The sequence below is a fragment of the Lepidochelys kempii genome, chromosome 2 (genome assembly GCF_965140285.1).
Source record: "Lepidochelys kempii isolate rLepKem1 chromosome 2, rLepKem1.hap1, whole genome shotgun sequence".
Classification (NCBI taxonomy): Eukaryota; Metazoa; Chordata; order Testudines; family Cheloniidae; genus Lepidochelys; species Lepidochelys kempii.
This window is the reverse complement of record NC_136381.1, coordinates 215299478-215323025: the sequence shown is the minus strand read 5'-3', so window position 1 is coordinate 215323025 and position 23548 is coordinate 215299478. Positions and strand designations below refer to the sequence as shown.

At 39.5% G+C, this 23548-nt stretch overlaps 1 protein-coding gene across 3 annotated transcripts in view; it reads right to left on the bottom strand.

The window, feature by feature from the left end:
* The window catches only part of AGMO (alkylglycerol monooxygenase), a 270942-nt gene that overhangs the window by 229895 nt on the left and 17499 nt on the right, over positions 1-23548 (bottom strand). For all 3 annotated transcript variants that reach the window (XM_078851776.1, XM_073333806.2, XM_073333805.2), the window contains exon 3: positions 16192-16343. In XM_078851776.1, coding sequence (XP_078707902.1) covers positions 16192-16343 — 152 coding nt within the window. The remainder of the gene's footprint in view (positions 1-16191; positions 16344-23548) is intronic.

Genomic DNA, 23548 nt, shown 5'->3' with positions numbered 1-23548 from the left:
GCCAAGCAGGCAGATGTTAGCTTTCTGTTATATTTCTTTAAAACAGGATATGGATCTGTCACACTCTTACTCTTGAATTCAATATGCTATTTGATCAGAAGGACTGGCCAATGGACATCTGATGTAAACAACATTGCTTACTGGAATCCATGCTGATGTACATGTTAAAAGCTATATTAACCCTGAAAAGATCATTAAATAGGCAGAGTATTCATTGTTATTTCATCCTATATTACAAAATGTACCGATATAGTAAGGTCAGTTGTAGTACCATCAATCAATTTAACCTGTCTGCTTTTTTCAGTAGCAGATTCAAAGTCTTCACAGTACTAATTTTACATTAAACTGCATGAATCAATAAATTGCACATATATTGTTATACTGTCTAATCTTCTGAATGATCTGCATTTTCAAATGTACTTTATTAACCTAGCAGATCATAGTATTAAGGGAATATATTTAGATTATGATTAAAACAATAACTTGAGAAAAAAGGAATCTAATATGGACTTTTAAAAAAATAATCCATATCTCAAAATTGCCAAATAAAATAATCTATCCAAAATATTAACATATCGGTGGGCTAATTAATTTTAAAAAGTCTAATTTCATTTCAGTCTAAAAGATTAAAAGCTAAAAAATAATTTTGTACCTCTAAATTTGGCAAGTCACTGGTTAAATTTGACTTGCCTGAAGAATAACATCAGGCTTAAAATTAATGTTTAAATACTATGTGGCTGATGTATGGGAATAACTATTACACTGTAGTTCATTTTGACCTTGTTAATATTAAATATTCAAAGCAGCTACCAATATAGCATTTACCTGAGTCAGACTTGTGGATTGCAATATTTTGGTTTCAGTTAACATTCCAAAGTTAAGGTGAGCTAAGTTTCCTTAGAACAAAACAGAGATACAGCAAATTTCTGCCTGAAGTAGGCATTATTCCCTGCATGTGGATTTTGACGGTCAATATTTAGTAGCTACTCGTGCTTGTTATTTCTTTGTGAGAAGTTAAATCTGTATTGTATTATTTCTTGACACCATGAAGTGTACATTTTCAACATAATGTGCAGAGTAATGGCCACATAATTACACCAACTTTAGGGTGATTAAGATACTATTTTGAAACACTAGGGGACAAACATTTATCTCACTACTGGATTCAGTGATTGGCATATAGACCCAAATATAAAACATATCAAAGGGAAAAATTTAGAACTACCTTAGAGCACTGAATTAAAAATTCAGCATATTTGTTCTGAGTAGCAAAACAGGCAAAAACTGAAAGAAACCCTGCAGCCAAACAGCTGTCAACATGTCCTTGTGCCATGGATACATAGTTAAAAGTGTTCTGCTTACATCAGAGGATCCAAATTTGGTGAAGTAATTTCCTATTTAACTTATTCAAGCCTGCAGCTACGTAACAAATGTGCTGTGATCACGTTAGATCTGACAAGCTAATAAGGATTGGGTCGATATTTGGATATGAGACCTTCAAGTAAGTTAAACTGCACAAGGAAGTTTAGATCCTGTTTCCGTAGGATACATCTTTATCACTGAGTCAGAAATTAAGCAATTCCTCAGCATAACATTAAAGTGCACCCTTCTGTTGCAAGTGCTATCATTTGGTTGATACGTAAAACCAACATCCTGACCATTTATAGCTATTAACAATCCTCTGGCACTTTTCAAAAGAGCAGGAAAGTTAATCCTGCTTCCTGACCAAGTTCTGCCTTCCATAATTACATTCTGACTACATAAATTCCCCTGCAATTTCAACTGATTACAGTATTATTCTTCACTTCCTGTCCTAAAGTTTGTATTGTAATTGTGCTCTGCTACAAAGGTAGATGAAATGATCTCTGCACATAGTTTCTGTATCCGTTTGGTACATTTGTAAAACACTGAGGTATCTTTCAGCGTGAACGAAACTAAGTGTTAGATGTTATTCCTATAGAAAAATTCATGATACTCCTCAGTGCAGTGTATTAATAATCAATAGTGCATCTGTTCGGGGATGTCTAAATGAAGCTAAAAAAGTTAAATCTCTGAATGGATGCACTGCTAAGAAGAAAATACTACATTGAAATCCTTCCTGAACACTCTCTATTGCCATGTCACCTGTGAGAAGCAAAGTGGAGGATAAGTTTGCCTGATCTTCCAGGCAGATACCCAGGAGTGCCAACTGCACACATTGAAAAAATAATTGAACTGGCTTAAAATCATGAGGTTTTTAAAAAATAACTTGGTGGACGAGAGGCGTATTTATCTGGTTTTTGACCCTTTAGGGAAGAAGTTGTCCTCCCACAAGCTGTGTGATCAGTTCAGGTTCAAAATTCAATCTTAAAAGCACATGGAAAAATACAGGCCTCGCAACTGGCTGCATTCAGGACTCCACTTCCAATTCTGGGGCAAAATCCCAGCTATTGTCTGAAACTGCAAAACTCCTATTCACTTAAATGGGCCGGGATTTCACCATTAACCTCTAGAGTACAGGAGCTGTGATTCTATCCATTCCCATCTCCTGTTATTATCACTATCCGCGCTCTCCTCCTGCACCTCCCTCCCACTCCTCACATTCTGCCATTGCCCTTAAGACTTCCTCCTGGGCCCCATCTTCCCCCTGCTCTGTCTTCTGCTCCTCCTCACACCCTCAGTCACTTCTTGATTGCCCCACATTCTTTTTCACCTTCAGCCCTCTTCTGCTCCACCATTAGACACTTATCCCTGTGCTCCTTTTAGTCTCCTCCTGCTTCCAAAGTTACCAACCCTTGCAATTTTATCATGAGTCTCATGATATTTTGGCATTTTTCTTAAAGGCACAGTTTCTGTAATCAACAGTTGCATGAGATTCCCAGCTTTCATTATTTTTCAAGTAAGTTTCTAGTCCTTGTGGTTGTGGGAAAAGGTTTGAAAACAGGAAGTAAGTGTACCCTAATGGTTCAGACAGCGGAAAGCAAAGGAAAAATTTCCCATTAAAAAATCAATGTAATTTTTAAGCCAACTCAGGATTTTTGAGCACTTGGACTTGCTAACATTGTGCTTCTGCCACAGATATTCCCCCGGTACTCTCCTGAGTCTCTCTTACGTCCCCCACACTTTGCCCTGTGAAGGCCTCACTCTCCTTTTGCACTTCTCTTCTGCCCTTCACCACCCTGTCTCCTCAATGTCCTGTCTAGCCACTTGACTGTATATAGTCAGTCATTTTCCCTAAGGGCAGTCTGGCTTCAGTCTTTTTGAAAACCAAGGGGAGTTGATAGTCATTGTTACTAGGATCAGCCTCACTCCACATGCAGAAACTACAGGGACCAAAATCCATTTTGCTTGGCTTCAACCTTACTGAAAGTAAAATAGGAAATGGTGGCCAATTTGAAAATCAGTAAGGTGGGAAGCAGGAGTAGGGAGATCACCTGAAGGTTTAAAAACCTCCAAATGATCAAATTGCAAATGACAGAGCTGATGATACTGTCACTATATACTAGCCTTGTGAACTGCCTCACACATTATTGTTTCGCCATCCTAACTGACATTGTCCAAACCAAGTAATATATGTATAATCTCCACTCTTTCCATGCCCCTGCACATAAGGAAACATCAGCAGCAAACGGGAGGAGTTTGCCAGGGACAGACTCTGGAAATCCCCATGTCCTGGGGAATCCTTCACATCCAAGAGTGAAGAGGGTAGGGCTGGGCCTTCAATCCCCCCTGTACTGCTTATCACCAAACTGTGAAGGACCCACCTGGAGCACTCGGCCCAGCAGACTCCTCTCTCCTCCCGCACATGGAAGATAGCGGCTGCAACTCCCCTTGGCACAGGGAAGAACCTTTACATCCTTCAGTCCTCCATACAACTCTGAAAATTGGACTGTATATTTTCTCTCATCCCCTGTATTTTTATTGGTTGTTACCTTTTCATCCCACCCCACTTCTACCACTGCAGCTTCTCAGTTGACTGTCCTCACTCTTCCCATTCATTGTCCTCTCTCCTTATCTCTCAGTTTTCCTCTCCTCTTTCTTGTCTCTATATAAAGATACGGAACTAGCAAGGTGTGTGCCTGGTATTACCCTGATCCCCTTACTTGTACATTGTACCCCTTTCCCTCACCCTTTGTCTGTGTATAATATTCTTTGTAGCAGCATTACACAGGATTATACTGAAAATGAAGCACACTATTTTTATATGCTTACAGAGCCTGCAATTGGTGGCCTTTAGGTCATGCTGCAGGGGCTATCTGTTCTCCCAGGGCTCTGGGGAGGAATGAGTAAGTCGGTTAGAGATTTTGGTTGGAAGAGTCTGTGGTTTTGAGCTGTGGAATTTTGGAAGGTCTGTTTTTGGAAGGAGACTGGGTCCTTATTTTAACTGTTGTTTTAATATTTTTATAATGTATGTGCACAGCATAGGCTGGGCACATTTTAACACATAAATAAATAAAATGAATTACAAAACTAAAGGCTGTGTCCACCTGAAATTGTGGGCCTCATGCAAGCTTCCATGTTCTGGCAGTTGCAGTGGGACCACCTAGCCCAGGGAATGATCAACCAATGGCATGAGCCCAAAAAGAGAAAAAAGACACAGATTTGCACATGCTTGTTTTGGAGCTTCTCTAGGAATGAGGACTTTGTATAAATGAGTTCATCATCTCTCATAAACTGTCAGTTCCTATCCAGGCTCTGATATTCATCCTTCTCTTGGGCCATGCAGGCCACGGGAGTTATTCCAGCCCTAAGAGGGAGAGGTCTGGGCAGTAACAACTTGCCTGCATTCTAGAAGTGCAGGGAGCCACTTCTAACAATTTACTTGAAAAGAAACAGATCTCTGTGTTAGGTGGGAGAGGGAGAGAATCAGTGTAAGCAGGTGATAGAGTGGTAAAAGTCAAATTTTGCATTTTTGGTAAATAAATGGCTTGAAGCATGGGAATAGAACATAGGAAACTTTCAAAAAGATGGCACACCTACTTCCTTATGATGGAAAACGAAGACACTTTTGTAAACTAGATCTTCCCTATATTAAAAACAATGAACCAAGGGTGTCAAATTAGCCTTACAGACGTAATGATTATTTAAAAAAAAAAATAATAACTCTTATACTGTACAGATTTACATTTGAAGCTGGTTATAAGATCTCTTCTCATTAAGCTATTTGGTAAGTAAAACAAAAAGATATAACTTGAAGTTTTACTTTGAAACTCAAAATTTTTCAGAACTGCAAAGATAAAGAGTTTGTATGTTTACTATTTACAACTTCCTCTCAAAAGACACAGGTATAGCATTCATGTCTTCCAAAATGTAAGCTTATACATCTGGCCAGCAAACATCTGGATATTTATCTTACCTCATCATTTCCTTCTGCAAGTCCAAAAACTGTCAGTTATTTCAGCTGAGATTCATCCCAAGGGAGAACAGAAAAAGTTACATCCTTCTTTTGTCCAGGTTTTATAAACTGATCTTTACCTTTTTCCCTGGGATACCAGTAAGTATAAAAATAAGCAGTCTGGAATCCTTTGACTGTGGTTTTCAGTCTGTGAATATGTACTTCTGCAGCCACAGAGTGCATACATATGTGATTGTATTTATTATGTGATTGTATTTCTAATATATGGCAAATGTTGCTAGATCCTAAAATAGACTTTTAAAAAAAACATTACGGATTAAAAATAGATATAGACAGTAAATTCAAGAATAAACTCCTCAGCTCCTAGACAACAATAAAAACTAATTTATGTACTTTATTAATATATTATGAGGAAATCCTACATTAATGAAATATTAAGATTTTAAACATGCAAAACAAGAAATTCAAATACTAAAATCACCATAAAAACATTAACTTGGTTCCACACCACATGTTGCAATCTAGATTAGTTTTTAATTGATAAAATTAGGGAGAAGACAGTGTGGCCTACCTAAACTGGGAGTCAGGAAATATGGGTTCTATTCCCAGGTTTGCCACTGGTTTTGGGCAAATCACTTCACCTCCTCATGCATCAGTTTCCCCATCTGTAAAATGGGGATAATGACACTGACTTCCTTTGTAAAGCACTTTGAGACCTAATGATGAGAAGGGCTACATAAGAACTAAGCATTGTTTTCATTGTGTTCTTATTTTAAAAAGTACATTAACTAGAGAAGAGTGCCAGTCAATTATTTCATAGTCAAAATTTAAGCCATCTTCCAATTTCAAGTTTTGGTTTTTTTAAACTAACTTCACTAAAGACAAGCCAATTCACCTGAAGTTTCACATGCTGATCTCCTAATATAGCTTTGTATTACTGCATATGAGAGTTTGCATCATGAATATCTTTTCATAATAACCTGCCCGTGTTCTGTTATGTTTTAAGCATGTGATTTGATTATAAAGGCTAAACAAACAATTTCACTTTTAAACCATTCAACAGTTGCCTTGATGAATTATTGACCCTCAAATGTAATTGAGAATTAATACAGATTACTTAAATTTCCTGTGTAGTTGGACTGGGATTGAAAAAACAGACTGTAAAAGTGACATCAAAACAAGTCTAATCATATTCCTAGCTATTAAACATACAGAAGAAAGGAAAAAATCTGGTTTAGTCATTTTTTTCAGGTTATATCTTCCAACAATATACTCTCAGTTTATACAGAGTGTCCTGGGGAAAAGACTGCCTTTCCTGTGCTCAAAAAGCATTTTTGGCAGCTTTAAATACTTGTAATTAAGGCAATAAAGATGCATTGGAGGAAACATACATGCAAAAAACCTGGCCAAGAAGCAGCAATATTTTCTTTCCTCCATACACATTTTAAATATTAATTGTCATTAAATTTAATTAATCTTAAAATGCATAACAAAAGATTCTAAGTGCCGATGGTCTCACTAGAATTTTATCAAAGAATGAAACCTTCACAGTCACCTAGCTTCTAAAAATCTGAGTAAATATGCTGAAAGGAAGTGCTTGCCATTTTAAAATAAAACAAACTGTGCTTGTATTCATTCACAAAGCTCATTCTAGGATATTTATTCATAGTAACAAACCCACACTTTTTATATTTACAAAGGCACTCATTAAGGTTTTATTATTACTATTGTCCTTTATATTTATAACTGTAATGTAGACAAGTCAGTTATTAGCGTGAGGTTCTAGCCACAGCCAGGCCAAATCATGTGTTAGGTAATTCTAATGTGATTTGGGTTTGTACAGCCTCTTGAAAAAATTTCAGTTATTCAAACAATTTTCATACCAAAAAAAGTCCTAGTACCTTCCAATTCTATAAATATCTAGAGACACTGAAAAACTATCTGAAATCACAGTAATTTCAGATTCACGTTTTCAGAGTAGCTGAAGGAAAGGAACACAATGATATGCCCAATTTTGTTTCTAGTTTTTCATATTTGCTCACAGGCATTAAACATAAGGAAATTTCTAATTTATGGATAAATCCTTGGCCCTGGTACTGCAAAGATAGAACTTCTACTTGTATTATGCAACACAAAATAAGAGACAGCGTAAGGGCTAGTCTACAGCTGTGGCAACGCTCTAACATGGCTTGTGTAGTTGCGGCAGAGCCCAGAGCTCTAAAAAAAACCACCTCCATGAGGGGTGTAGCTACCAGCACTGGGAGCGCGGCTTCCAGCACTGGTGCACTGCCTACGCTGGTACTTTACAGCGCTGAAGCTTGCTGCGCTCGGGGGGGGGGGGGGGGAGGGGTTGGTGGTGTTTGCGGGTTTCACACCCCTGAGCGAGAAACTTGCAGCGCTGTACCGTGCCAGTGTAGAAGAGCCCTAAGAGCCTTCCTGAGGGAGGAATTTTGAGCCTTCTACAACAGCCCAACTCCACACCAGAGTCCATGACTCTACCCCGCCCCCAGAACCTTTGAGAATGATGTAAAAGAGGCAATACACATCCAATCTGTAAATGAGGATTATTAATACATTCCTACCTATCTCACAAGAATGCTGTGAGGCTAAATTCAGCAATGTTTGTAAAGCACTTCTATAGAAATTTCAAAAGTGCAAAAGCAGGGTTTATCATCATACCATGTTCGCTAACTGCTGCCATAAAGCAGAGGGGCTAACCAAGATAAGGCTTCATTACTGTGTATTTCCATGCAAACTGTTGCTGCTGCAACTATATAGACAGAGAAACAGAGCAATAAATAAAGAGCAGGCATTTTTGCTAGTGCAAAAGGAAAAGAACAGCATTTACTTCTTTATCATTACAGAAAGCGTGGGTGACGCCTGGTTGCCTCAAAGGGCCATCAGCTGTGATAAAGACAGACTCTTTCACTTCTCTAGGTCACCAGTCCTACTTGAGAGTTGTATAAATCAGAGATTGCTACCATTGCTGTTCAGTAGTTTATGTGGAATGGGTTTCTTCTCAGTCTAATTATTCAAAAGCAAATTTCCACATCGCAAAACCACCACTACACTTCGCAACCTTGTCGGAAGTTTCAACAGAAAGGTAAAGCATGAAATCAGCATGCAGCTCTCTCAACATCTAGCTGTCTCAAGCATGCTTCTAGGTCAGGAGAGAGGCTGGTATAGTAAAGCTGGCACTGCAACTAACTATGCCATTTCACACTCCCAGGCCTTTCAGATCTATCTTGAAAAGTACATTTATTTAAAATAAGGCTTGGAATCCTGTGACTTGAACATTTTGTTTGTTCAATGGACAGGTATTATTGGGCAATTCAATTTTAGGTAAATATATAGAGATGAAATATCCTAAATTGAAATAAGCAACACAGCTTAAACATAGGTTTAAACGGGATCAAGGAAATCAAGGCTTTACACACACCCCCACTTTGGTTTCCATATACCAATCTTTTCCCGCACACTTTTGCAGAAATATACAAACAAAGATACAGACAGACAGAAAAGGAAGAGAGAAGAGCAATGTAGCTGTGATACCTTCAACTGGGTAATTAGCTGAAATTCCAAAATACAAACTCTCCGGTTGAATTTTCTGGTATTGCCTGTTTGAAAGAATGCTGTGGGCATGATATCCCAGCTGGATAACATTTACAGACTTATATAATGTAATGGATTCATTTTTAAAAACCTGATACAAGCAAAAAACAAAAAAACAAAAACTCAAAATTGTAAAAAGCATAACTCTCAAATCCAGAATAACTCAGATTCTTGCTTACGTACATTAATAGCTCAATAGCTACAAGCATTAAATTCCCAGGCAAACTAAAGGGCAGCACTAGCTAAAGTTTAAGATTTTTATAAGTCAGTAGTCATTTGAAATATGTAATTAACTAGAAAGACCTGGGCGTGGGCAGATAGGACTAATGGTTAGAGTCAGAAGACCGCATCAGGTACCAAGTCAAAGGCTGGAGCTGGAGACAGTCAGGTGCCAAGCCGGAGGTGAGAGCTGGAAACAGAGGCAGGGATAGGGCATAGGAGCAGGGACCTGGAGTGCAGCAGAAAAGCAGGAACTGGGAACAGACAGGGAAGCAGGAACAGGCAGGAAGGCAGGGCTCAGCAGTCAGGTAAGTAGGTAGGGTCCATAATTGTAGTAGCCAGCTAGGGTTTCCTCTAGTTACTTGGACAATTTCTTGTGCCTTTCTGGTTTAAACAGAGCTTCCCAGCCAATCAGTGTTGCTGGATGTTTCCCCACAATCAGGAGTTTTGTGGGCAAGGTTGCCAACTTTCTAATTTCTGAAAACTGGACACTAAAGCAGGAGCACTGAAACCTCGCCCTGCCCCACCTCTTCTCCTGAGGCCCCGCCCCGTCCCGCTTCTTCCCTCGAGGACCTGCCCTCATTTCTCATTGCTCTCCCCTTCCCATTTCCTCATCGTTCCATCCTCTCCACCCTTCCCCCACACCAAGCTGAGCTCCCTCTCCCTCAGGGCTGGGATGGGAGCTGCAGCCCCTGACACAGAGCCTGCCTGCCTGCCCATGAGATGCAGATAAGATGCGGTCCTGGCTCAGCAGGGTCTAGCACAGGTTGATGACCCGGAGTTTCCCTCCAATCGTGGTAACCAGACTTTTGGTGTCAGGTCAGTACATCTGACCAGACACTGTACCAGTCCCACTTCAACTGGACTTTCCAGTCAAAAACTGGACCCCGTCAACCTTATTTTTGGGCAGGACTCTTGCGAAATAGCGTTTCAACGACTCCCTTCCAGCGTTGCCAACTTAGCAACTTTGTCACTAGATTTAGTGACTTTTTGGTTTCCCTCGTGAGAAAATAAGTGTCAAAGTGACCAGTAACAAATCTAGCGACTTTCACGCCAATTTCAGAGAAAGACGTCACCAGTATCTATAGCCACAAAATCATTCACAAGCACCTCAGTAGTATTAATAAAATCCCTTCCACGCTCTTCTTACTACATTCTGTTGCACAACAAGTCAATGTCATTACCTCTCAATTGAGCATGTCCTCAGAAGGAATCACATTCCAGGGCTTCTTGGGCTGAGATCAGGCAAGGAAAAGAAGTTTGTGGAAGCTAATTAAATACTTTGCTAAAGCTAGGTACATTTTGGAGAGAGAGCAGCACATTAGCCAGGGCATGTTTTTACCCAAATGTGTTCTTTCTCACCGCTCCATAGTAGGCAGCACACCCTGTGATGCAGGGAAAGATAGCTGATGAAGTGGGCAGAGCAGAGGAGGCAGGTTAGCCATCGAGGAGAGGAATAGGAGGAAATCTAGGTCACATTTTGTATTAAATTTTCATGTATAAGTGGTTTATAAAATGTTAATAAATAATGAATAGATATTATAAGCATGTGTCACCCGAGTAGTATCTGTTATAGATAGTTATAAGCACATCAGAAGAAGTTGTTATAGATCAGGGATGGGCAATAACTTTCGCAGGGGCACCATTCCGCTCACACTATCATGTTAGGAAAAAGTAGTGGATAGTGATATCTTTGTCTATCACAACAAACTCAGCATCTTAGGTGAGTCAACCACTCTCGGAGCAGAGACTTTAACTCCGTTACTGACACAATATAGGGAGCCACCGTCCTTTTTAAGCAACAGGCATATACTAGGAAGAACAGTAACAAGCTACAAACAAAACAAGCTGGACTCTATCTTTTTATGTAATCACTCCCTTTCTGGATGTCTCAGCACAATGAAATCAATTCGACAAACATTATAACTGCAAGTACATAGCATTACAGTTCTACCCTTTGGGTTGGAATGCTGACAATTTTCAGATTAACATTTTTAAATTAAAAAATATTTTATTTGTCTGTATGTACGTGTGGGAGGGTAATATTTTGGCCTGTTAACATTCAACATGATCCTTTCTTTAATAGTTAAAATATTTTAAGTACATGTGCCTTGAAATTCACATCTGTCTATGGGGGGAGATTAAATCTTGTTTATGAAAAGGTAAAGAATTGCTAAAATGCACATATAGTTCCCTTTATCATTGGGGATCAATTCCCATTGCAATCAGAAGAAGTTCCCACTGTGCCCAGAAGAATGAGAGCCGAATATTACCCAGATGCTTTACACGTCACCATGTTTTCTATTTTTCTTTGGCTAAGATCACACCTTTCTCAATCTGCATTATCTCAAATATCACTCCTAAACTCAACATCATTATACTGGTGTTCATTCATGTGGTCAGCTTCATTTTATCATATAAAAAACAGACAATGTTTAAAATCTGGAGCTACTGCTATGTACAAGAAAGTTGGAATGTTTTTGGATCTCGAGAGGAATCTTCTTTTTTCTGACCACATTTCCAATCACAAAAGTCACACACCACTTTACATTGCTGTTTCTCAAATTAACAGTCTCACAAATCACAATGAATCCTTTAAATTTACAGTTCTTCCAATATTCCATTAACCTTTATATCAGGTCTTACCTCACAAGCCATTCACATTGTGCTGACTTCAGAGAATGTGAGAAGCCACAGATAAGAGGCAGCGCATAAAGGCAAGAAAGGGTTAGATAAATAAGAGCCATAAAATTTGACAATAAATTCCAAAGCAATAGAGGTGGCAAACACATTCTGATAAGTGTTACACTTTTCTATCAAAAACTTGCAGTCCTCACTGATGCAAAAAAGAAAATATCCTTTAATGAACTTAGTACTAGACTTGGTATCCTCTGTTGACTAGGGCACTGGTCCAGCTTTCATTGTTGTACATTCAGAATCCCCAATTCTCTCTCTGGGACAGATTGTGGCATACCACCTCCTTCAATCCACACATGGGTTACTCCTCTTTTTCAAAAAAGGCTACATCAGCACTATCCCTTCGCCCTCCCCAGTCAAGTCCTCTCCACATGACCAAACATCCTTGTTGGGGGACTGGGTGAAAATTGTGGGCTAAATGGACAAGCCAGGGCCATGGGGAATGCACATCATCCTTTCTCCAGCCCTGTGGAACTAAACCAGAAAAGTTAATACTACAGCAGGCTGTACTACCCTTTCCATATAACCACCATCTCTCTTGGGATCCATGGGGTGCTCCCTGGCCAGTATAAAGTCCATGTTAGTATGATGTCCTAGGGAGACATGCTGCCAGAGAGTCTTATCCCCCAGAGAGCAGAAGCAGCATGCCGTCTGAGAACCAAAGCTTTTGTGGTGTCTCTGGCCCTCCCACAGATACTTGGGGAAAGCTCAAGGTGTGGGGTAGGCCTGATGTCCTTTTCTGAAGAGGTAGGAGAAGGACAAACCTCCACCACTTTATGACCAGACAATTTTGGGGAATCCCTGCATAGAATTCCTCACAGAACACTCCCTCTGGCCCTGGGTCCTTTACTTGGAAAGGTAAAATCAAAAGCAGAAGGCTTTCAAAGTTCAATTTACAATTTAAGTTTGAAAGAAACATTAAGGTCCCTGTTCCAGGCTTTGAGATCAGAAACCGCTCCAAGTGTCAGAATCATCCAGCATATTAGTAAATCAGACTAGTAAGTCAGATCCATATTTGAACCACCTTAAAAGTGTATAATTTGGTCGGGATTGTACCTGGATTAAAAATATCTAGTAATACAATCCCACACCTATCCTCCTCTGAAAACTGAAGCAGAAAACCTAGCAAACCTGGTTTCTAGGCCATAGTGAGGTTATTCCACAAACAAAACAGGTAAAATTAAATCCATTAAAAACAAAAAACAAAAAAAATCCACAGTTCAGAAATTATTCCCATTGACTTCAGTGGACTTTGAATCAGGCCCCAGAAGAGGTCAATTAAGTAGTAAAAAAGATTATTTTCAAGCTCCTTAGCGAGTATTGCAAACAATGAAACACATACACACAAGGACACTGAGAGTAACACCATCCTTTGAAAAGTAAGATCACATCAAAGAAACGCATCCTGTCCTTGCAGTACACTTGTAAATTCAGTCTGTGATAATGGCTATTACACACACATAGGAAAGAGGAAAACAGCTTCTCAAACACTAAGTCAAAGCTTGATTTTATTTCAAAGGCTGGGTTTTTGGTTTTTTTTACAAGAGAAATATCTGAATTTCTAATTGTTTGGATTCTTTCCCCAAATAGTCTGAATCCTAACAGAATGAATTTAAATCATAATTCTAGGTGCAACTGTCTTATCTTAAACATCAATAATGAAACAACTTTCAAATGTAGGAAAGTCATAGTCCTTTAGTGCCATCATTCATATCTTTTAAAATTCATACACTTTGCATTTACTTGGGTATACAGTTCCTACAACTGTTATCGCCATTGTGGGGCCCATTCCTGAATTCCACGGGGGCTCTGACTGAAGTTCTATTACAAGCAAAAAGAGCTTTTGAACTCACGATTACACTTCAGCGCCCAAATATATCAAGGTGGTGAGTGTTTTTCCAGAAGGGTTTCTTCTTTATTTTTAAAAAGTGCCTCTTTCATTAGATTTTGCTTAGCCAGTTCTGAAGTAATATATTGTTTAGCAATCTTGCCATTATGATATTGAATTTTTTCAACACTCTTCGACAAAAGAGCAGAGTGTTGTTTAATCCATTGTCTATATGTAAAGTGGGTTTCTATAAGAATGTGGTGTCAGTTACGTGATTTGGAGCACCGAACTGATATTGTGCAAGTTTACGATACCTTCAAGGATAATGAACTTACTTATATAGCATGGTTCTATGACACCAACAATGTTTGGACTAGACCAGTGTTTTGCAACAGAACAACTTTCTGAACTACATTTACGGACTATTATGTATGAACTGGAATTTTACATTTTAATTACAAGTGTGATCCATTTTGTGGCTACGTCTACATAGCCCTGCAGTTTGGATTGTGGGGGTCTGAATTGCAGCATGCAATGGTGTGCTGTGGTATAACTCCCCCATGCACATGTTGCTGGTGAAAACTAAAAAGGTACCTAGTTCACATTAATGTAGTCTTCTTTCAAGCTGGACTACATTAATATGAACTAGGTACCTTTTAGTTTGTGCCCACAGTGTCCACACGGGAGAGTTACCGTGTAACACGTAGTGCACTCTGCGATACCCCATAGACTTAACTGTGGGGCTGTACAGACAAATCCTAAAAATGTGGAATTACAAGCAGGTTATTAACACAACACCTTTCTCCCTCTCTGCATAAACAGAGAAGCTGGATGACCTTCAGAGCTACTCTCAAAAAGAAATTAACGAAATGTGTTCATAGAGATTTAGGGGCTGATCCTTCCCTCTTTTCTGTCAATGGGAGTTTTGCTACCAACTTCAATGGGAGGAAATTCAGATCCATTTATATGATTTTTCTAGTAATACTTTTCACTAAATAGAAATTTTATTTAAAAAGAAATGGGAGTGTCCTTTGAGTTTTTCCAGTCTTCAGCACTATGATCTAATTCTCCAAGTACTGTTGATGTCATTTTTTGTGACACATATTCCCAGTTTCCCACACACCAAACTTAGCTACTCACAAAGAAGCAAATTCTTCCTTCCCCTAGCATTGTTCCAACTCCCATCCACTTCCTCACTTACTTCTCTCCCCAATGAACTCCTGAGTTCCTCCCCATATCACTGTTGTCTGTCTGATTATCTTCTTCCCTTCCTAATTAAGCACCCACCCAGCATTGTGCTAAATCCTGATCGCAGACCATTCTTCACTCCCCCTCAGTTCAGCCATGCAAATTTCCTAATTTCCTACCTTCTTCCATATTTTCCACTGATCTATTTTCACCAGCTAATGCTTTCCCTGCATTCTAGAAAACTAACACCAGATGCATCAATGCTTTTATGAACCGAGGGGGCTGTGCCTTACAGACCACAGTCCAAAGTCCTTTAGACAATAGACCGCTTCTCCTTTGACTTCAGTGGGATTTGGATCAGACCATATGTTAGGATTTCTCTAACACATTTTCAAATGTAGAAACAGAAAAGGTCAGAACAAAAACACTGTGGTAATTGGAGAGTCATATAAGTAGATAGCTGGATAGATAGGTAAGTCCATAAGTACTACATTTCCATAAAAAATATGCACAGAAATACCTATCTATCCAATATTCCTAAGTATTAATATGGCCCCTATCATGAGAGTAAAAAATAGCTTTATCCTTTTTAAACCTTACCTTTTTCTCTTTTATAAGACAGAGAGAGAATCTCTTTTAAGTATACATTTTAAAAAAATAGAAATAGGCAAGGGTTAAATTAAAATAACTATATATTTAAGAGTTTAATATAAACAAAACATTTTTAAAAATTGGGCATAAAATATTTTTACCTTTGCCCTTTCCTAAAAACTAAGTACAAACTGAACATGTTTTTTAAAAGATTAAACTAACAAGCTATGTGCCTACCAGTACTTTGTTTATATGTTGTTTCTCATTCCCCTCCCTTTTTGAAAGTGTGTATTGTAAGCAAAGATTCTGTATTTACTATACAGTGATTAACGCAAGGAATCTGGTCCTGATGTGGGAATTACTGTAATAACAAATTATAATGAAGTATGCGGATACACTTTTATAGTCAACTCATTATACCACTGCATTCAGAATATTAAAGTAATCCCGGAAGCACAAATTAGAGCAATACATGTAGGATTCATGTCCCACCTACATTTCCTCCCAAATTTTTCCTTCTGTGGTATTCTATGAGCAGAGGAGCAATATTTTTAAAATTCTAGGTCTTGCATTTTACTACATTCACATCCATATTATAAAAAAAAACTATAAAATCGGTTTCTCCCACTCAAAGTTCAAGTGAATCTTAGTGGACCCTTGAGAATACATAAATGGAATATGCATACACGCAAATATAATGAAAAATCTGTTTAAGTCCTACCATGGGCCAGGCGATGGAACCAGTAGTATACAAAGTCTACTCCTAGGAATGTCATATACCAGGTCCATGGTGAGTCCCACCGCAGTTCAAAGAGCCTGTAGTTATCCCACACATAGATGTAGGTAGTCAACTCGAGGCTTCTGGACACAACACTGAAATATACAACAAAACAGTTTTCTCAAGAACCTTTTGAATTAGAGTAATAGATCTGTTCTATTACATATTTGTACTTTTCAGTCTGCAGGGTTTTTTTCTAACACATAAAGCCACTCGGCCAATCTTGCAACCTTATTCTGGCAATATTACCATTGACTCCAATGCCACTATTGACAAAGGATTGTGAGCCAAGACTGAAAAAATAGCACAGTCCCATCCTGTTCAACCTTTTCTCCATTGCAACCTGAAGTCTTCTAGTGTTTTTTATTTCTTTGGAGATCTTCAGTCCCTTCTTAGCTTCAAATTACCTAAAGCTTTTTAGACAGTTTCTTTGACCACATTTTTGTACGCAGAGATGTCAAGGTATTCATGTGACTGGGAGAAACTCATTTTTAATCTACAAGTTAGAAATACTTTTAGGATGCTCCTAATTATTATTCTTAGTCGAATAATTCCATGGCAAATCTGAACACACTGAATATTTTCATTATACATTTAACATAGCCAGATGAAGGACTAAGGATGAATAAGAAAGAATGTGTGTGGCAAGAAGAGAGTAGGAGGGGAAACACTAGAAAGACTGATGGAAGGAGTACTGCAGGACTGAAGGTTAGGGATAGAGAAAAAGAGGGGGAAAGTGCAAAGGAGAAAGTGAGGGAAAAGGAAAAATGTGACAAAAGTTGGTTGAAGAGTTCTTTTGTGTTGCTGCATTGCTGGACAATGGCTAATTAAACTTCCAGTCATTCCTGGCCTAACCCTCACTCAGTACTCAGTACAAAAGAGTTTGTGTGGTTGAAGAAAGCATAGTTTTGGGCTCAAGGGTTTCTAGGCCATGGTTCGGGTACTGGAAGTCAGTCACAAGGTTATAGGAAAAGAAACTAGTGGCTAAAAGGGCCGGAGACTGTGTGTTGTAGCTGAAACTGCCTCTGTGAAACTTTGCTGCTGTCTTTCCCGTTTTTGTTCAAAGCAATCAGGACTTGTGAATATTTTCTTACATCTTTGCTGACTGGTAGCAGACTTTTGGACCTTATAGGTCAGTTTCTTAGTTGGAGAAGAAATCAGTGATGCAAAACCAGGGTATTTTTGGTGTAATTAATTTACAAAATGTACACAATTTCTGTTTCCTTGAACAGCGGTGGGGTCACCAACTGCACATAGGCAACTCCCTCTTGCAGAAATCTCAGTAAAAGCACTATTATTCTGTCACCAAGCAAAAGCTGTCTTGTACCTAGGTCTCTCCTAGAATCTCCCCTGCCTAACACATACTTCCTTTTTCCTCCCTCAGTTCCCAGGCTTTATACTTGGGAAAACATTTAGACGGAAACTGCTAACATAGGATCATGCAATGCAGCTACAGTGTAACACAAAGGAACCTCAAAAAGGTTTAACTGCCCGCCCATTTTAACTCACTCTGTCCTCTTAACAATTCTTTGGGTGCAAAGGCTGCATTTTAACTCTTTCTATGGAGACTTTCATCCTGAATGCTTTTACATCAGTGACATTAGCACCTGTTGCCATAACAATAGTTAGCTGAACACTAGAAGGAAACACCATGAGTCTCTGTACTGCTATTTTTCTATTAATGAAGAGCCAACCCAGTTGAAAGTCCTAAACTTTAGCTACTACTGAGCAAACAGAGCAGCAACCTGTCCCCATTTTTATGCTGAAAAGGCAGAGGGCTTTAGAGAAAGAAAGGTGCAAGGGACCTTAGCTGAGGGAAAGAGGAGACCTGTCTCTTTATGATTAGGGCCCTACCAAATTCACAGCCATGAAAAAACACGTCATGAACTGTGAAATCTGGTCTACCGCGTTGAAATCTGGTCTTTTGTGTGCTTTTCCCCTATACTACACAGATTTCATGGGGGAGACCAGAGTTTCTCAAATTGGGGGTCCTGACCCAAAAGGGAGTTGCAGGTAGGTTACAAGGTTATTTTCGGTGGGGGGGGGGAGGTCATGGTATTGCCACCCTTACTTCTGCGCTGCCTTCAGAGCCAGGTAGCCGGAGAGCGGCGGCTGTTAGCCAGGCGCCCAGCTCTGAAGGCAGCGCCCCGCCAGCCGCAGAGCAGAAGTAAGGGTAGCAATACCATACCGTGCCATCTTTACCTCTGCGCTGCTGCCTTCAGAGCTGGGTGGCCAGAGAGTGGTGGCTGCTGACTGAGGACCCAGCTCTGCAGGTAGCAGCACAGAAGTAAGGGTGGCAATACCATACCATGCCACCCTTACTTCTGCGCTGCTGCTGGTGGTGGCTCTGCCTTCCGAACTGGGCTCCCGGCCAGCAGTCTCCGCTCTGCAGCTGCCCAGCTCTGAAGGCAGCGCCACGGCCAGCACCCGCGCAGAAGCAAGGGTAGAAGTACCACAACACCCCCACAATAACCTTGCGACCCACCTATAACTCCTTTATGGGTCAGGACCCCTACAGTTATAACACTGTGTAGAGATTCAAATAGCTGAAATCATGAAATTTACTATTTTAAAAATCCTATGACTGTGAAATTGATCAAAATGGACCGTGAATTTGGTAGGGCCCTAATTATGATCATCAGCTGCCAAAACACACCTGCGCTTCACCTCTATCCCTGCAACAATTGTCCTGTTTTCTCACTTCAGAAAGTCTGCTCACCCTCACTTTGGCAGCTGGTAGATTGAGAATTTCATTGCAAGCAGCAATGGCAGGTGTACCTGCCACTTTCAAAAACATTTTAGCTATGCCCAGAAGTAGCAACAGATGCACCTGGAACATGTTTAACTTTCATAAGAGCCATGTAACAGAAATATTTTTAGAGATGATTTTATGTCTCAAACCAGATTTTTGCAATATGAGGCATATGCAAGGTTTAGTATAAATTTTAATCACCTTCACAACAGGTCAGAAGGGAACTGATGCTATTCAAACACACACACAAAAGGTATTTCTTAACATCTTTTCAATGACCAGGAAATTTAAAACACCTCTTGCAACATACAATTATTATTATTACATACTGTTTTCTCACTTGATTCTTTGCCTTTTATTAACATATAATGCTTCTGCAGTACATCCAAATACATGTGAACTGATACATTTCCTCCATTTTTGATCAACTTTCAGCATTTCCCCTGGAGCCCTTTTGTTCCATGAGCTGACGCCAAGGTGTAAAAACTCAAACTAACCTGGCAACACATTTTTTTAATATACAACTCTCACTAGAAGTCAGAATCTGCTTATTTTTCCTTTATGCTCAAACCACAAATCTACAGCACATGACACTAGTTGATTACCATAACTAATGAAGACTAATCCATCATACCAGTATAATTCAGAAATTGCTTAGCTAAATATTTTCGATTTTTTCTTTTCCAGTGTGATAAATAGAAAAGTCCAGACCTAGTATTCAGTTACAACTTTCAAAACTTGCTCAGAGTTTTTAATATTTAATTCCTTTTTTCTGAACCCTAAGTTCAACTTCTTAAAATCATTGAAGACAGTTAGTTATATTAGAGTTTTTAAACATAAATAGGGTTGCAACCGAAGGCCAGCCATTTTGGGTCATCGAGTCCAGCCTTCTGCATCAGGCAGCATGAAACCCTAAGAGGGGGGAGAGAGAGAGAGAGAGAGAAGGTCTTTCCTAACCTGTATATTCCATAGACTTACCTATTCTCACTTTGAGCACCTCTGCTGAATTTACTATTACAGACAACCTGTTATCCAATTACCCGAATCATCAGAGAGATTCTGTTGTTGTTTTTTCATTTGAAAATTCCATTTGTCCTTTACTTTAAGCTACTGCTACTTGTTTTAATACTAGTGTCCACTCTAAACCATTGTGTCCCCATTGGGCCAGATAACAAAAGCAACATGTGAGAAAATTCTGGGGAATGAAGTCACAATCCACATATGCAGCTCCCCTCATAGAGATATCCCTGCATTATTCAGGGGAAAGACAGTCAATTGGCTCCCTGCAAGAAGGTCTAGCAAGCACCACAGGACCAGGGGAGGGGATAATGTGCACCATCTTCCCCCCTCCCCTTAGCATGGCCACAGCACTGCAGAACAACCTGTGTGGGGCCTGAAGCAGCAGGGTGTGTGTGGAGAGTAGAAGGAGGATACCATCTGAGCAGAAGAGGGAAATCCATGCACAGATATCCCCTTCCCAGTGCAGATCCCAAGGGGACAATCTAGGAAAATCCAGAGGACAGCTACCATCTTGGTTGGTGGTATGTATTGAACGTGGGACTTTCAGAGACTTTATAGCTTGAACTAAAAAGCAAGGCTCTCAAGCTAGGAGTTGCAACAGATCCATAGCCTCTCAGGATTGGGCGCAGAAGGTGACAGATTACACACACACTACCCATAAGTTCCATTAGCATTATAAATAAATTTATTGTGAATACCTTTCAGAGTAGCAGCCGTGTTAGTCTGTATTCTCAAAAAGAAAAGGAGTACTTGTGGGACCTTAGAGACTAACCAATTTATTTGAGCATAAGCTTTCGTGAGCTACAGCTCACTTCATCGGATGCATATAAATTGGTTAGTCTCTAAGGTGCCACAAGTACTCCTTTTCTTTTTGTGAATACCTTGTTTCTCAAGGCTAACTAAAACCAATTTCCTTAACATTACTTAAATTATTATGCATTCTCCAGTTCCCCTTTTCCCTTCCCTTTTATGAAGTTTTCCTAACTATTTTGGTCTGGTTTTTTTAAGTCAGTGGTTCTCAAACATCATTGAACCACGACCCACTTCTGACAACAACAATTACTACATGATCCCTGGGGTGGGGGGGGAGGCTAAACCCGACACCCACCACCTTAGATTGGGGTGGGGGGCAAAGCCACAGCCTGAGCCCTGCCACCCAGGGCTGAAGCCCTTGGCCTTCGGCCCCAGGACAGTGGGGCTCAGCCCCGGGGTCCAGCAAGTCTAATGCCTATCCAGGCAACCCCATTAAAAGAGGGGTCCCAACCCACATTTCGAGAACGCTAGAAGTGAAGGTAAAAAAACTTGTGTACGTTATTCCAGGGAAGGAGGACTTATCAATATTGTGTAACTAGCACGGTCACCTCTTATCTTGCAAGCTATCCCTCCATAACCACTAGTTTATTATATCATGAAACAAGCAATTTTGAAATCGATTATGGAGGCTATTTGTGGGGCTTTTTTAGGATTCCCATGCTTCTGTTGTGAAGATCAACCATGCAAATCAATTACAGGAAGAAACAAAGCAACAGCACTGCAGAATTTCAAAATGCAGGACAAAGACAATTTCTTTTAAATAAACTGCAATTACTCAGACACGTATTATACATCAGGATGCATGAATAATTAAAAGCTCACTAAGCCTTTGTTTTGGAGTGGAAAGGTTAGGGCTTTACATTTCAAAAGACACTTTGGAGCTTTCTTTTCCAGATGAAAAACTGGCTCCAGTTCAAATTGGAATAAACATTTTAATAATATGACTTCACTAAAAGGGAGGGAGAGGGAGAAGCCTTGTGAAAACTTCCATTTGCAAAACAAAGTGAACCCGCCTGCAACTGAAATCCCCTTTTATTTCCTGTACAGGTGCCAGGGCTTGAACAGACACCCAATTTATTACCCTGTCAACTGACTTATTAGGGTTGACACAAATCGAGCTGAAATATGCCTGACATACTACAGTCAAGGCTTTTTTCACACTTTAGCACAAAGCCAAACTTTTTGTAAGGTGGAGGGAAGGGGAGAGGGAGTTATGGGAGTTCTATTCCCTGTTTTCTATCAGCAAGATGAATATGATTCTCTCCCATTCTTAATATGCAAAAACCAGTCATGAAATAACCCAAGGCTAAAAACAATTCACCAAAACGATACAGCTGGGAAATCATCATCAGACTCTGGAAAGCCCTTGATTACAGGAAATAGCACCCTACATTTTCAAAAAAATGTTCCCACTAGACCAGTGGTTCCCAAACTTTAACAACCTGTGAACCCCTTTCACTAAAATGTCAAGTCTCACGAACCCCCCCCCCCCTTAAAAATGAATATTTCCTTTACCAGAGTATAAATTATAAAAGCAGTGATCTTGGAAATGCAAAATTTGTTTTTGTGACATGCTTATTACACACAATTAATTATTATTTATCATCACAGTATTTGTATTACATTATGAAAACGGCAACACTCTTCCAAGATCTCACTTTCATAGCTTGTATCAGTTTGAATAAGCCTGTTGTAAGACAAGGCTCCTATGTTTCATCAAGGAGTATCAGATGTGAAACAGCATGAAGGGATTTAAGAAGCCAACTCAAAGAGTTCCTCCTACAAAAGCATTCAGTCCTTGAGCAGCCCAGGCAAACAACTCATGTTACAACAAAGCTTAAACTTGTTCTTCATAATAATTTAAAAAACAATACTAGCTGCCTATTTAATTTTAAAAACAGCAAAAAATATCCACCTCCCTTTCCATTTTTAAAAGGAGTCCTGAAGTTTAAATCTCCTCAGTGGGATAGATACGCTTGCTTTGATCTGCTTAGCTCTTGGAAATCCAGGGGCTCCGGGCTGCTGGCCCCATGCTGCCCGGGGTCCCTAGGGACAGCTCTGTCTGCATTAGGGATTTTTTTTCCCCGAGAACCCCCTGTAACTTTTCACGAACCCCAGTTTGGGAACCACTGCACTAGACCCTAAAGCTGAACCAAAGCCTCTGCTCCAATATGATTTTATTCTCTGGAATTTTAGCCTAAAATAATTCAAATTCCCAATTCTCCTCAAAGGAAAAAAATGTTATCACAAAGCAAAACAAAGTAAAATATGTGGCAAGTTTGAGTACTCATACAGATCTTCTATTTTATACTTTGTTGTCTTCCAGCACTGACCTCCATTCCACCACACCTATTCCCGTCAGACTTCACTCTCTCAAACTGTTAATTTAATATATTAATATTAATTTATTTTAGAGCAAGAGGGAATAAAAAACAATAGTATATAAACTTTGGGGGAATAAGAAATAAAAGGTTCTCATGATCTCTTATTATTATAAAACTCATTCTTTCCACATACCTCTGTCATCTCTTGCTATCCCATGTATAACTTAACACCTAACTCTTAAAAACCTTATTCATGCAAATCATCTTTATCCTCACAAACAGTCCCACCGACTTCAGTGTTGTTATTCATGTGAGCAAAGCCTACTGACATAAGTCTACACAGTCTTTCTACTGGTATTACTATGTGCCACTCTGTACCAATTCAGTTATG